Here is a 14,296-nt window from a genome sequence, read left to right on the forward strand (position 1 = left end):
CGGGAGCATTTATCTTTTCCTGAGGCGAGACGCCAGGTTCGCCGGCTCCCGCCTTTTGCTAATATCTCTTATGCTCGCGTGTTGCGCTCTTCCTCTCCTCGTCCTTCCCGCCTTCCTCAGACTCACAACCGTTTCCGGTCCTTGGACCCTGATGCGCCCACTGCCCCCTCCTTTGTTCCTTTGGGTTCTCTCCCGAAGGGTCCTCCTCCTGGTCCTCTGTCTGGGGTTCCCCTTCTTTCTACCCGGTCTGTCGTGTCTCCTGTGTCTTCTTCCTCGTCCCCCTCCGATCCTCCTTCCCATCCTCTTCCTCCATCTATCGGCTCTCCCCACCGCCTGTCGGTGCAGGCAGATGTCCATCGCTCTCCTAACGGCCGTCGTGTGTGCTCTCGTTCGGCTTCTCCTGTTGAGACACTGGAATCCGTTGCCCGGTACATAGTTGCTGGGACACTGGTCTCTTTAAGTCAGAAGCGGAAGCCTGGCTCCTCTCCTTCCTCTTCCCCGGCGGGTAAGAAGGCTTCGCTTTCTTCCTCAGCTTCTACTTCTGGCTCTGTTGCTCCTTCCCCTCCCGTTTCAGTGATTGCGCCCCCTGTTCCTGCTATGGAGGTTTCTTTGGCACCTGCTTCCCTTTCGGTTGCTGCTCTTGCTGAGGTGCGCTCCCCTCTTTCTACTCCCCCTCTTCCTGCTGCTGTCCTTGACTGCTCCTCTCCGTTGTCTCCTCCTCTTCCTCCTCCTCCTCCTCCTCCGGACCCCGCCCGCCCGCCTCTGATCTGTTCTCCCGTTTCCTTCCCTCCGTCTTTGCTCAGTTTACCCATGCCCCCGAACCCTGACTTTGCTGACCCTAATCCCGACCCTGATATTCTTTAACGTGCTCTGTTGCTCTTTCGCCTTTGTTTCTTCCCTGTTCTCTGTTTTTGTCCTTTCTCTTCTCGTCGTTGTCCATTCTTCAATGGAACGTTCGAGGTTATTACGCCAATTTCCTCGAACTCCAACTTCTGATTTCGCGGTTTTCGTCCCTTTGTGTCTGTCTCCAGGAGCCAATGCTTGGTGCTCGTCCTTGTCGTTTTCGTGGCTATTCCTTTCTCTCCCCCCCCCCCAGCCATTGCTGGGGCTTCTAATTCTTCTGCTCTCTTGATTCGTTCTGATGTTCCCTTTGTTCCTTTGCTTTTTCCTTCGCCTCTCTATTGTTCTGCTGCTCGTATCTTTGTGTAGAAATGGTACACAGTTTGTTCCATTTATCTCCCCCCGAGTGTCCCGCTCTCTCTTCCTGATTTGAAACACCTCCTAGACTCCTTGCCGGAGCCTGTGCTCCTGCTTGGTGACTTCAATTGTCGTCATTCTCTTTGGGGTGACGTTCTGACGAATGCCCGGGGTCGCCTCCTTGAGCCGTTTCTCCTCTCTTCTTCCCTGTCTCTTCTGAATTCTGGTGAGCCCACTCATTTGGACTCTCGGACTCGCACCCTTTCTTGTCTTGATCTTTCTCTCTGCTCTTCTTCTCTTTACTTAGATTTCACGTGGCAGGTTCTTGATGACCTCCATGGAAGTGATCATTTCCCCATCCTTGTTTCCTTTTTCTCTTTTCGCCCTTCCCTCTCTTTCCCTAGGTGGCAGTTTGCTAAGGCAGACTGGACCCTATTTACCCTCACTGCTGCTCTCTCTGACCTCTCCCTTCTGCCTCTCTCTCGCGCTCTCCTCCTTTTTCATGACACTGTCTTCAACGCTGCCCTCCGCTCTATTCCTCGCTCTTCCTCTCGGGGTCCACGGAAGTGCGTTCCCTGGTGGAATGCGGACTGTGCTCGGGCTGTCCGCTGTAAGCGTGCAGCCTGGAAGAGGCACCGCCGTAGGCAGACGACCAATTCTTTTCTTTTCTTTCGGAAAGCGAGTGCGGTGGCCCGTAGGGCCATACGTACGGCTAAACGTGAATGTTGGGCATCTTATGTCTCAACAATTACGTCCGAAACCCCTCTGGCCCAGATCTGGAAGCGTATCCGCAAGATAGCGGGTAAGTTCGTTCCCGATGTTTCACCGGTCCTTCACCTCCATGATACTCTTGTGGCGGACCCGTTGCAGGTCGCTTCCGAACTAGGTTCCCACTTTTCTTCTGTTAGCTCTGGTCTTCATCTTCCCCAATCTTTCCTTCTTCGTAAACCTGTCCTTGAGTCTCGTCCTTTAGATTTCTGCACTCATCTTCAGCTTCCCTATAATGATCCCTTCTCTCTCTCTGAACTTCGTTCTGCCCTGGCCCTCTGCGGTTCTACGGCGGCGGGCTCCGATGGTATTCATTATGAGATGCTTCGCCATCTCCCTCCGTCTCAGTATTTACTGAGTCTGTATAATCGGATCTGGGAGTCGTCGTCAGTCCCTGAGGACTGGCTCGATGCCGTTGTCCTCCCTGTTCACAAACCGGGGTCTCTGGGTACTTCCCCTAAGGACTTTCGCCCTATTGCTCTCACAAGTTGTGTCTGCAAACTCTTTGAATGTATGGTTAACGTTCGTCTGATGTGGTTCCTGGAACACCATCACCTCCTCTCCCCTTCTCAATTTGGTTTCCGCATGTGCCACAGCACGACAGATGTCCTGGTGAACTTGGAGGTCTATATTCGTACTGCTTTTGCTGCGAAGACCTCCGTTGTTGCCGTCCTTTTTGACCTGGAAAAGGCTTATGACACCACTTGGCGGTATCATATCCTATCTCAACTTCATTCTTTTGGCCTTCGTGGTCATCTTCCTCTCTTTCTCCGCAGCTTCCTCTCTCGTCGTTCCTTTCGGGTGCGCCTTGGTACTGCTCTCTCTCCCTCTTTTCAGCAATACGAAGGTGTGCCCCAGGGTAGTGTTCTGAGCACTACTCTTTTTCTGGTTGCCCTCAATGGTCTTCTTTCCTCTCTTCCTTCTGGTGTCTTCTCCGCTCTCTATGTCGATGATCTTACCCTTTGTTGTCAGGGTGATGATTCGCCTCTCCTTCAACGCCGGCTTCAACTTGCGATTGATGCCGTGTCGTCTTGAGCCACTGATCATGGCTTCAAGTTCTCTACTTCTAAGACTTGTGCCATGACATTTACGCGGAAACTGGTTGTTCTTCGTCCCTCTTTGTCACTTTATGGTCATCCCCTTGAATACAAAGATTCCGCAAAGCTTTTGGGGTTATTCCTTGACACTCGTTTATCTTGGTCTCCCCATATCTCTTACCTTCGTGTTGAGTGCTCTAAGGCCCTTACCCTCCTTCGGGTCTTGTCCCATACTTCTTGGGGGGCAGATAGGCGCACTCTCCTTGCTTTACATTCCTCTCTCGTCTTGTCTAAGCTCGATTATGGTTGCCCTGATTACTCGTCTGCTTCTCCTTCTACTCTTCGCCGTCTTGATGCTTTGCACCATACTGGGTTGCGCCTCAGTTCTGATGCCTTTCGTTCGACTCCCGTCCTTAGCTTGTATGTTGACACTGGCTTCCTGTCTCTCCAGGACCGCCGTGATCGCTACTGTCTTCGCTATCTTGCGCGGTCCTTGCAACATCCTTCCTCTCGCCTCTGTCGTGCTTTAACTTTCACCCCTTCTGCGGTTCCTGTTCCTCTTCACCACCTCCCTCTTTCTGTCCGGTTATCTCGCCTGCAGGATTCTCTTTCCGTTCGTATTTCTGATGTTTCTCTTCGTGTTGTTCCTTCTTTGCTCCCGTGGAGGGTCCCTCTTCCGCGGTTTTGTACATCCTTGACCCGTATCACTAAAGCTTTTACCCCTCCTATGGTTCTAAAACGCCTTTTCCTCGAGCACTTTTCTTCTCACTCCCGCTCCGTTTCTGTCTTCACCGATGGGTCTAAGTCAGCGGACGGTGTTGGCTACTCCGTTGGTTTTCCTGATCGCACTTATATGTGTCGCTTGCCTCCGGAGACTAGCATCTTTACAGCGGAACTTTATGCTATTCTCTATGCTCTTCGTTTCCTGCTTTCTCGTTGTCAGTCTTCCTTTGTAGTTGTTGTTGACTCTTGTAGTGCCCTCATGGCTCTCGGGTCCTTTAATCCAGTTCATCCAGTGGTTGTCGAGATCCAGCATTGGCTGTTTCTTGTTCGCAGTAAATTTAAGTCGGTTGAGTTTTGTTGGGTTCCCAGCCATATTGGTGTGTCTTTAAATGAGCGTGCAGATGCTGCCGCCAAGGAAGCTGTCCACTCTTGTCCCATCTCTCGTAAAGGTATTCCATATTCCGACTTTTACCCGGTTATTTATTCCTCCGTCTATACCCGTTGGCAGGCTTCTTGGTCGTCTGTTACTGGTAACAAACTTCGTACTCTTAAATGTTGTGTTTCCTCGTGGCCGTCCTCCTACCACCGTACCGGCGATGGGAAACAGCTCTGGCGAGGTTGCGTATTGGCCATACTCACTTAACCCATGGTCACTTGATGGAGCGCCGCCCTGCTCCTTATTGTCCTAGTTGCATTGTCCCTCTTACGGTTGTGCATGTCCTTCTTGAATGTCCTGACTTCCAGGACGAGCGTGTGTCTTGCTTTCCGACCGCCCCTCGCTGTCACCTGTCCCTCAATAGAATTCTTGGTGAATCGGATACTTCTGATATCGTTCCCCTTATGCGTTTTTGTTCTTGTATTGGCATCCTTGGTGATATTTAGCGCCCTCTGATTATTCTGCGCATTTGATGGTGCTACATAGCCTTCCAGGTAAGGTGCCTTCTTTTGATAATTACTTACTTACTTATTCTTGCTGGTGCCAGATGCTCCGTTCAAGAGTACATTTCCTTTCCTAGACTATGCAATAAGTGTTGGAAGTTCAGGCATGGTGTCCTCAAATGCACCAGTACTCTGTACCTGTGCCCCTTGTGTGGGGACTATAGTCATTCTAAGTCCGAGTGCGCTTCTCCCCAGGCTCGCTGCCTCAATTGCGGTGCAGCCCACCCTACCTTCTCACGCTCGTGTATGCACTACAAACTCGAGGAAGCCGTCATCAACCTGAAACACCGTGATCGTCTGTCTTTTCCTGAAGCGAGACTCCAAGTTCGTCGTCTCACCCCTTTTCCGGGCGTCTCCTACGCTCGCGTGTTGCGTTCTACCTCTCCTCGTCCTTCCCGTCTTCCTCAGTCTCACAACCGTTTCCAGGCCTTAAACCCGGCCACACCCACCACCTCCTCCCCTATTCCTTTGCCTCCTGTCCCAGATGGTCTCCCTCCCGGTTCTCCATCTGGGATTTCCCCCGTTTCCTACCCAGTCCGCCATGTCTCCTTTGTCTTCTTCCCCATCTTCCCCCACTCTTTCTTCCCGACCCTCCCCCCACTCTCTTGACCCGCCACGCCACCTGTCGGTCCAGGCTAATATCCATTATCCTCCCAGCGACCTTCGTGTTGTTCGCTCTCGTTCCTCTTCTCCTGCTGAGACCATTGAGTCTGTCGCCCGGTACGTTGTTACCGGGCCTGTCTCATCGAGTCAGAAACGTGAGCCTGGCTCCTCTCCTTCTTCCTCTCCGGCGGGTAAGACGGTTTCGCTTTCTTCTTCACCCGGTCGGCCGAGCGGACAGCACGCTGGACTTGTGATCCTGTGGTCCTGGGTTCGATCCCAGGCGCCGGCGAGAAACAATGGGCAACGTTTCTTTCACCCTATGCCCCTGTTACCTAGCAGTAAAATAGGTACCTGGGTGTTAGTCAGCTGTCACGGGCTGCTTCCTGGGGGTGGAGGCCTGGTCGAGGACCGGGCCGCGGGGACACTAAAGCCCCGAAATCATCTCCAGATAACCCCCTCTCTCTGACTCTGTCACTACATCCCCTCCCATTTCCGTAGTCGAACCCCCTGTCTCTGATATGGAGGTTTCTTCCGCCCCCGATTCCCTCTCTGTTGCTGCCCTTCCTGAGGTGCACTCTCTGCTTTCTGCCCCCCCTCCTCCAACTGTCCTTACCTACCCCTCTCAGTTGTCTCCTCCTCCTCCGGACTCCGTCAGTCCGCCTCTGGTATGTTCTCTCACTCCCTTCCCTCTCTCCTTACTAAGTTTACCCATGCCCCCTAATCCTGATTTTGCCGACCCTGCTCCTGGTCCAGACCCTGATCCTGAGATTCTTTAATACACTGTGTTCTTTACCTTTATTTCTTTCTTGTTCTCTGTTACTGTCCCTTCTCTTTGATAATGTCTAATCTTCAGTGGAATATTCGTGGATTTTATGCCAACTTCCATGAACTCCCACTTCTCATTACACAGTTTACACCACTTTGTGTTTGTCTCCAGGAACCCATGCTTTGTGCTCGTCCTGGTCACTTTCGTGGTTATTCCTTTCTTTCTCCCCCCCCCCCCCCCAGCTCTTGCTGGGGCCCATAACTCTACTGCTCTCTTTATTCGTTCTGATATTCCCCATTCGTCCCCTTACTTTTCCGTCCCCTATCCATTGCTCTGCTGCCCGTGTTTTTGTGGGTAAATGGTATACAGTTTGTTCCATTTATCGCCCTCCCAGTGTCCCTCTTTCCCTTCATGATCTTAAGCACCTCCTGGACTCCTTGCCAGAGCCGGTGCTCCTTATGGTTGATTTCAACTGTCGACATTCCCGTTGGGGTGATGTTCTGACAAACACCCGAGGCCGTCTTCTCGAACCGTTTGTCCTCGCTTCATCTCTATCTCTTCTGAATTCTGGTGAGCCCACACATGTAGACTCTCGAACTTGCACCCTTTCCTGTCTTGATCTTTCTCTCTGCTCGTCGTCCCATTACTTAGATTTCACGTGGCAGGTTCTTGATGACCTCCATAACAGTGATCATTTCCCCATCCTCGTTTTCTTTTTCTCTTTCTACCCTCCCCTTTCCTTCCCTAGGTGGCAGTTTGCCAAGGCTGATTGGTGCCTATTCACCCTCTGTGCTACTCTCTGACCTCTCCTCTTTGCCTCTTCCTTGCGCCCTCCTCCTTTTTTAGGACACTGTCTTCAACGCTGCCCTCTGCTCTATTCTTCGCTCTTCCTCCCGGGGCACACGGAAGTGCGTTCCCTAGTGGAATGCGGACTGTGCTCGGGCTGTCCGCTGTAAGCGTGCAGCCTGGAAAAAACTCCGCCGCCGGCAGACGGCTATTTCTTTTATTCTGTTTCAGAAGGTAAGTGCGGTGGCCCGTAGGACCATCCGTACTGCTAAACGTGGGAGTTGGAAATCTTATGTTTTCACCATTCCGTCCGATACTCCTCTACTGCAGATCTGGAAGAAGATCCGCAAGATTGCGGGCAAGTTCGTTCCAGATGTGTCGCCGGTTCTCTACCTCCTTGGGACTCTTGTGGTGGATCCAGAGCAGTTCGCGGCCGAACTGGGTTCCCACGTTTCTTCTGTTAGCTCTGGTTCTCATCTTCCTCAATCCTTCCTTCTCCGTAAGCCTGTTCTTGAATCTTCTCCTTTAGATTTCCACACTCATCTCTGCCTTCCCTATAACGATCCTTTCTCTTTCTGAACTTCAGTCTGCCCTGGCCCTCTGCGGATCTACAGTAGCGGGCTCGGATGACGATCGTTATGAGATGCTTCGCCATCTCCCTCAGTGCACGTTTCAGTATTTACTGAATCTGTATAACCAGGTCTGGGATTCGTCGTCCGTCCCTGAGGTCTGGCTCGATGCCGTTGTACTCCCTATTCGAAAACTAGGGTCTCTCGGTACGTCTCCTAAGGATTTGAGCCTAGGCATTGTGTTGTGGGGGCCCTCTCAACCTCGTGGCCCCAACCCAGGGAACCAGGGGTATTCTCTTGCACCATCGGTCTGTGTCAGGTTCGGTTAAAGGCAGTGTGTCCTGTGGAGGCAGGAATGTACTAGATGATCCTTAAGTGACTTTCCTCGTCTCCAGGCCAGCATTGGAGGTGTTTGGGCAAACCTAGGCCAAGAAGGGTGGTCCCCATAGGTGTTTCTCAGCCAGTTCCAGATGTCAGTCAGGGCATTATGGAGAGGGCTTGCTAGGCCGTTAAAATACAGCGATGGGAGGATCCATCTCGACTGAGGGTCTGGAGTGGAGGCCTGTATGAGGAGCTCTGACCTCGTCTTCAGGTCTAGTTTGTTTTTAGCCGTTGCTATTACTCGTTCTGGGTATCCTCTGGCTGAGAACATGTCCCAGAGGTCTAGAAGTTGAGTAGCAAGTGTGTCTTCAAGGCTGTTTATCCTCTTCAAACGTAGACCTAAGGAGTAGGGTAAGGAGTTCTTCAAGGAGGAGGGGTGACTGGAGTCGTATCGTAGATACGTGTGCAGGTTCGTGGGCTTGTAGTAGGCCTTCGTGTGAAGGAGCCTGTCCTCACTGCCAATGAACACTGTCGTATCCAGGAAGTTTATCTCTGTTTTACTCTGCTCCAAGGTGAACTTCAGATTTTCGTAGGCTGTATTTGTCCAGGCGTAGAAAGACTGGAGGAGTGTGTCTTGTCCAGTCATTATACCGAAAATATCGTCAATATAACGGAAGTACACGTCTGGTTTATCTGGGCGGAGTGCTCTCTGGTGCTCAAAGGCCACGTGAACAAAGATTTCCGCTATAGCCACACTACTTGATGCTCCAATTGCCGTTCCCTTTACTTGTCTGTACGCTGCTGAATCGAAGGATAGAATTGTATCCCTCATGACATGCAGAATCGCTTCCTCCAGGAGAGCCCTTGATGGGGGCCTCCAAACTCCTGCATCTCTGAGGGGCTGGCGTATGAGGTGTTTATGGTCGTCGAAGTACGTCGAGACCAATCTCGCTGCCTCCCGTTGAGGGATGCTTGGGTAGAGGGAGACTATGTCAAGGGAGAACAGGGTCGTGTTCTCTGGGACGGGTCCTCTGCTTGCATTCAAATCCCTCAGTTTCAGCAAAAGATCAGTTGTGTCTTTCAGACGTTCATCTAAAAGAGAGAGAAGGGGGTTTAGTAATGCTGTGCAGATCAAATCAATTGGGCGAGTTGGTGCTTTGCAACCGCTAAGGACTGGTCTGCCCTGCCATGTACCTGTAAGAGGGTGTAAATCTTTATGAATCTTAGGAAGGAGGTATAGGTTCGGAAGCTCTGCTTTAAAGGCAAGGTAATAGTCTCTTGCTGCTGAGCTAAGTATACCTCCTGTTGAGTTTGCTTGTTTATTGTTAAAGAATTTCAGGACCAGGTTTCTACTCCTTGTCCTGGCGTTCTCCAGGGCTGTTTGGCCTTGCTGTATTTTTTGGTAAGTCGTCTCGTCTGAGAGGTGCCTTACCATTTCCTTTGTGTAGTTCGTTTTTCTCCAGACTACTACAGTACCGCCTTTATCCGCGGGTTTAATTATAATGTCTGGGCGAGCCTTAAGGGCGCGTAGCGCCTCCCTGTGTGTTTTTGTAAGGTTACCACGGGTTCTCTGTTTTACCTGTGTTTTAAGGCTTTCCAGGGTTGCCTGGATTTGTGGGTGAAGTCCATTTAAATTGAAAGTGGTGTTTCCTTGAACTGAGGCAGGATTCAGGTATTTCATTGAAAGCGATCTCTCGGGTTGTTGTTTCCTTTCTTGGTGGGGTTGTGGCCCTGACCTGAGTTTGCTCCATGCCTTGTTAATCTGTGTCTCTAGGTGTGAGAGGGTTTCCTCTACTGCCTGTACTCGTTTGGGTTCTGTAGGGGGCCCAATCACAAAGGACAGGCCCCTACTCAAGAGGTCCCTCTCTATGGTGCTCAGAGGGACCTCGGATACCACCATTTTTTTTTTTTTTTTTTTTTTTTTTTTTTTTTTTTTTTTTTTTTTTTTTTTTAGGGATTTTGCCTGTTTGATATTGGCCCGTTTGAGGTCTCGTTTTGCCCTCCTCCATAGTTCCACCCGGTGCCGTTTCCGGCGCCCTGTGTGGACACTCTGTTCCTGCCCCTGCCCCAGTCCCTGCCCCTGCCCCTCCCAGGTCTGCCCCTGTGGGGGGGTCTGGGCGGACCTTGAAAATTCTGGTTAGAGTATGGCCCGGGTTGTTGGGCATAGGGTTGAAAGTAGGGGTTGTGGGCATAGGGTAGGAACCCTGCTGGGGGTTGAGCATAAGGCCAGGGTGGAGGCTGCTGGGGGGCCTGGGCTGCCACCTCGGTTTGTACTTGGGGTTGAATAACTTTTGTCTGTAGTTGGGGTTGAGCTACCTGAGTCTGGGATTGAGATGTCGTTCTGCCAGGCTGTGTAGACTGCTGCCCCGGGTTTTTAGGTGGGGCTAAAGACTGTACCTGGGTTTGTTGGCTTGCACCAATCTCGTCGTCAGGGAGCGGCCGTAAGACTGAGCGGGGTGTAGCTAGTTGTTGCCCCTGTGTCTGGGCCTGTGGTCTTAGGATGTTCATTACCTTCTGCCGTAGTTCCTTCCAGGTCCCTTCGGATGGCGTTGTCTGAAAGTTTGTGTTTGCAAGCTGTTTGAGCGTATGGTAAATGTCCGTCTGATGTGGTTCTTGGAACACCATCACTACCTCTCTCCTTCTCAATTTGGTTTTCGCAAGTGCCGCAGCACGACTGATGTCCTGGTGAACTTGGAGGTCCATATTCGTACTGCTTTTGCTGCGAAGACCTCCGTTGTTGCTGTCCTTTTTGACCTGGAAAAGGCTTATGACATGACTTGGAGATACCATATTCTGTCCCAACTTAGTTCTTTTGGCTTTCGTGGTAATCTCCCTCTCTTCCTTCAAAGCTTTCTTTCTCGTCGTACCTTTCGAGTCAGGCTTGGTGCCACTCTCTCTGCCTGTTTTCAACAGTGTCCCCTCCATGGTGCCTCCTTGCCGTGGTGAGGGGCTCACGTACACCTCCCTGGGACCGGTGTGGGTTGCCTGTGCCCCCTCTCCTGCCCCCTCTTTGGGTGGTGTACGTGCTGAAGGGCCCCATGGCCTTGTGAGCCATCGGACCCCCTGCTGGAGGGGTCGCCTGTGAGAGGCGGCCCTGAGTGGATGTTGGGTGTCCAGGCTGGGGCGATAGGGGGACTGTGGTCTTAGCACCAGTGTGGGAGAATGAACGAAGTAGTAGGACTCCCCTGTTGAAAAGGGGGAGCACCGCTGGGGACGACACACCCTTCCTACACTGGCCCGCGCTCGGCCTCCCTGGGTGCCCTGGTAGGTGGTATCCCTTGGTTTCAGGTCCCATCTCTTTTGTTTGGTTTGCTGTATGGATAACGACTTGCCTTCTATTCCCAAGGCTCATGGGGTGGGCGACCAGGCCCCTGAATCAGACCGTCCTGGAAGACCGGGATCTGTAGCCCCCGCTACAGGACCCGGTTAAGGCCCAGACCGGACTCTTCCTCCCTGCTCCCCCTCCCTCCTCTGTGGTTGGGTCGAGCCCCAAGCCTGCTGTGGTGACTGTCTCGTCTCCTTGCACAGCTCCATCTCTTCTTGTGACTACTGCACCTTTCGACCCGTCTCTCTCTAAGGGTTCTCATCGCCCTACCCGCCATGGCCGCTCTTGTATGCTCCCTTCCCATCCTACTTCGTTCCATGCTTTGTTTGGTCCTGATAAGTGGACTAAATACTTTGACCTCCTACCTTTGGATTCAACTCCTCCTGATGATTTTTCCCTTCATAGGCATCTTGTCAATTCCGTGGATGCCTCTGTCACCTTCAACCCCACTCGTCTTGGTACCCGTGTCGTTGCTGCTCCTTCTCAGGATGCGGCCACCCGCTTGGCCGCCTTATCCTGCCTTGGTGAGACCCCTGTTCGGGTCTCGAAGAACGCCCGATTGAATGCCAGTGTTGGCACTGTTCTCCTCCCGCACCATGTTGCGACCGGTGTTAGGGCTCTCAAGGACTGCCACGAGGATATCAAGCATATCCTCGAGGCTCAGGGTCATTCTGTACTCCAGGTGGATACATTTACTCGCCCCCCTCGTGGTCATCGCCGTCTGCCCCTTAGGGATGTGAAGGTTACCTTTGATGGTAGGACCCTTCCACCCTCTGTCATTCTTGCTGGTGTCAGATGCTCCGTTCAGGAATATATTCCCTCTCCGAGGCTCTGCGGTAAGTGCTGAAGGTTTGGGCATGGTACCCTGAAATGCTCCAGTCCTGTCTCTCTCTATCCCCTGTGTGGAAGCGAGGGTCACTCTAAGTTGGAGTGCACTTCTTCCCAGGCCCGCTGCCTCAATTGCGGTGAGGCCCACCCTACTTTCTCCCTTGCGTGTATTCGTTACAAATTTGAGGCGGCTGTCCTCAGCTTGAAGCACTGAGACCGTTTGTCTTCTCCTGATGCTCAACGCCAAGTTCATCGTCTCCCCTCTCTCGCTGGTGTCTCCTATGCTCGCGTGGTGCGCTCTTCCTCTCCTCGTCCTTCCCACCTTTCTCAGTCTCACAACCGTTTCCGAGCCTTAGACCCGGACACGCCCACCACCACCTCCCCTGTTTCCCTCCGTTCTGTTCCGAAGGGTCCCCCTCCTGGTTCTCTGTCTAGGGCTCCCCTTCTTTCTACCCAGTCTGTCACGTCTCCTGTGTCTTCTTTTTCCTCTCCCTCTAGTCCTCCTTCCCGTCCTTCTCCTCCGTCTCCTGGCTCTCCACGCCGCCTGACTGTGCGGGCCGACGTCCATCGCTCTCCTGATGGTTGTGTTGCTCGCTCTCGCTCTTCTTCTTCTATCGAGACGCTGGAGTCTGTTGCCCAGTACATTGCTGCTGGGACGCCCGTATCTTTGAGTCAGAAGCGGAAACCTGGCTCCTCTCCTTCCTCCTCCCCTGTCAGTAAGAAGGCTTCGCTTTCTTCTTCACCCCCTATCTCTGATTCTATCGTTCCTTCACCTCCCGGTTCGGTGGTGGAGCCCCCTGTTCCTACTGTGGGGGTTTCTTTAATCCCCAGTTCCATCTCGGTTACTGCCCTTGCTGAGGTACACTCCCCTCTTTCTGCCCCTCGTCCTCCCCTTCCTCCTCCTCTAGTCCCTACTCGTCCACCACTGGTCTGTCCTCCCGCTTCTTTCCCTCCTTCTTTACTCTGTTTACCCATGCCCCCTAACCCTGACTTCGCTGACCCTGCTCCTGACTCTGTGCTTTTTTAGCGTGCTGTGTTCCTTCCTCACCTTTGTTTCTTCTTCGCTCTCTGTTACTCTCCTCTCTCTCTTTGCTGATGTCTTTTCTTCAATGGAACATCCGTGGATTTTACGCCAATTTCCTTGACCTCCAACTTCTCATTTTACAGTTTTCGCCCCTTTGTGTCTGTCTCCAGGAGCCGATGCTTGGTGCTCGTCCTGGTCGCTTCCGTGGCTATTCTTTTCTCTCCCCCCCCCCCTCCCCAGCGACAGCTGGAGTCCATAATTCTTCTGCTCTCTTGATTCGTTCAGATGTTCCCTTTGTCCCCTTACTTTTTTCCTGGTCTCTCCACTGTTCTGCCGCCCGTGTCTTTGTGCGTAGGTGGTACACGGTTTGTTCCATTTATCTCCCCCCCACTGTCCCACTTTCTCTTCCCGATCTTAAACATCTCCTAGACTCCTTGCCGGAGCCTGTGCTCCTGCTGGGGGATTTCAATTGTTGTCATGCCCTTTGGGGTGATGTGCTGACGAACACCTGGGGTCGCCTCCTTGAATCCTTCATCCTCTCTTCTTCCCTGTCCCTTCTTAATTCTGGTGAGCCCACTCATTTGGATTCTCGGAATCGCTCCCTTTCTTGTCTCGATCTTTCTCTGTGCTCGTCATCCCTTTCCTTAGATTTCAGGTGACGGGTCCTTGATGACCTCAATGGCAGTGACCATTTTCCTATCCTTGTTTTTTTTTCTCTTTTCGCCCTCCTCTCTCCTTCCCTAGGTGGCAGTTTGCAAAGGCTGACTGGCGCCTCTTTACTCTCCGTGCTACTATTTCCGACCTCTTCCGATCTGCCTCTCCCTCGCGCCCTCCTTCTTTTTCATGACACTGTCTTTGACGTTGCCCTCCACTCTATTCCTCGCTCTTCCTCTCGGGGAACGCGGAAGTGCGTTCCCTGGTGGAATATGGACTGTGCTCGGGCTGTTCGCTGAAAGCATGCAGCCTGGAAGAAACTTCGCCGCTGGCAGACGGTTGAGTCTTTTCTTTTGTTTCGGAAGGCGAGTGCGGTGGCCCGTAGGACCATCCGTGCAGCTAAACGTGCTTGCTGGGCGTCTTATGTCTCCACCGTTACGTCCGAAACTCCTCTCCCACTGGTCTGGAAGCGTATCCACAAGATTGCGGGTAAGTTCGTTCCCGATGTCTCACCGGTCCTTCGCCTCCATGGTGCTCTTGTGGCGGACCCGTTGCAGGTTGCGACCGAACTGGGTTCCCATTTCTCCTCTGTTAGTTCTGGTTCTCATCTCCCCCGATCCTTCCTTCTTCGTAAGCCTCTTCTTGAATCTCATCCTTTAAATTTCTGTACTTATCTTCACCTTCCATATAATGATCCCTTCTCTCTCTCTGAGCTTCAGTCTGCCCTAGCCCTTTGCGGTTCTACGGCAGCGGGCT

General features: G+C 52.4%; 1 protein-coding gene across 1 annotated transcript; it reads right to left on the reverse strand.

The window, feature by feature from the left end:
- Positions 1-7,713: 7,713 nt before the first annotated feature.
- Positions 7,714-9,609, reverse strand: LOC123748988 (uncharacterized). The gene has a single exon (XM_045731101.2). It carries the CDS (start codon positions 9,607-9,609, stop codon positions 7,714-7,716), a length of 1,896 nt encoding a protein of 631 aa, XP_045587057.2.
- Between the last annotated feature and the right edge of the window lie 4,687 nt (positions 9,610-14,296).

Source organism: Procambarus clarkii, unplaced genomic scaffold, assembly GCF_040958095.1.
Source record: "Procambarus clarkii isolate CNS0578487 unplaced genomic scaffold, FALCON_Pclarkii_2.0 HiC_scaffold_234, whole genome shotgun sequence".
NCBI lineage: Eukaryota > Metazoa > Arthropoda > Malacostraca > Decapoda > Cambaridae > Procambarus > Procambarus clarkii.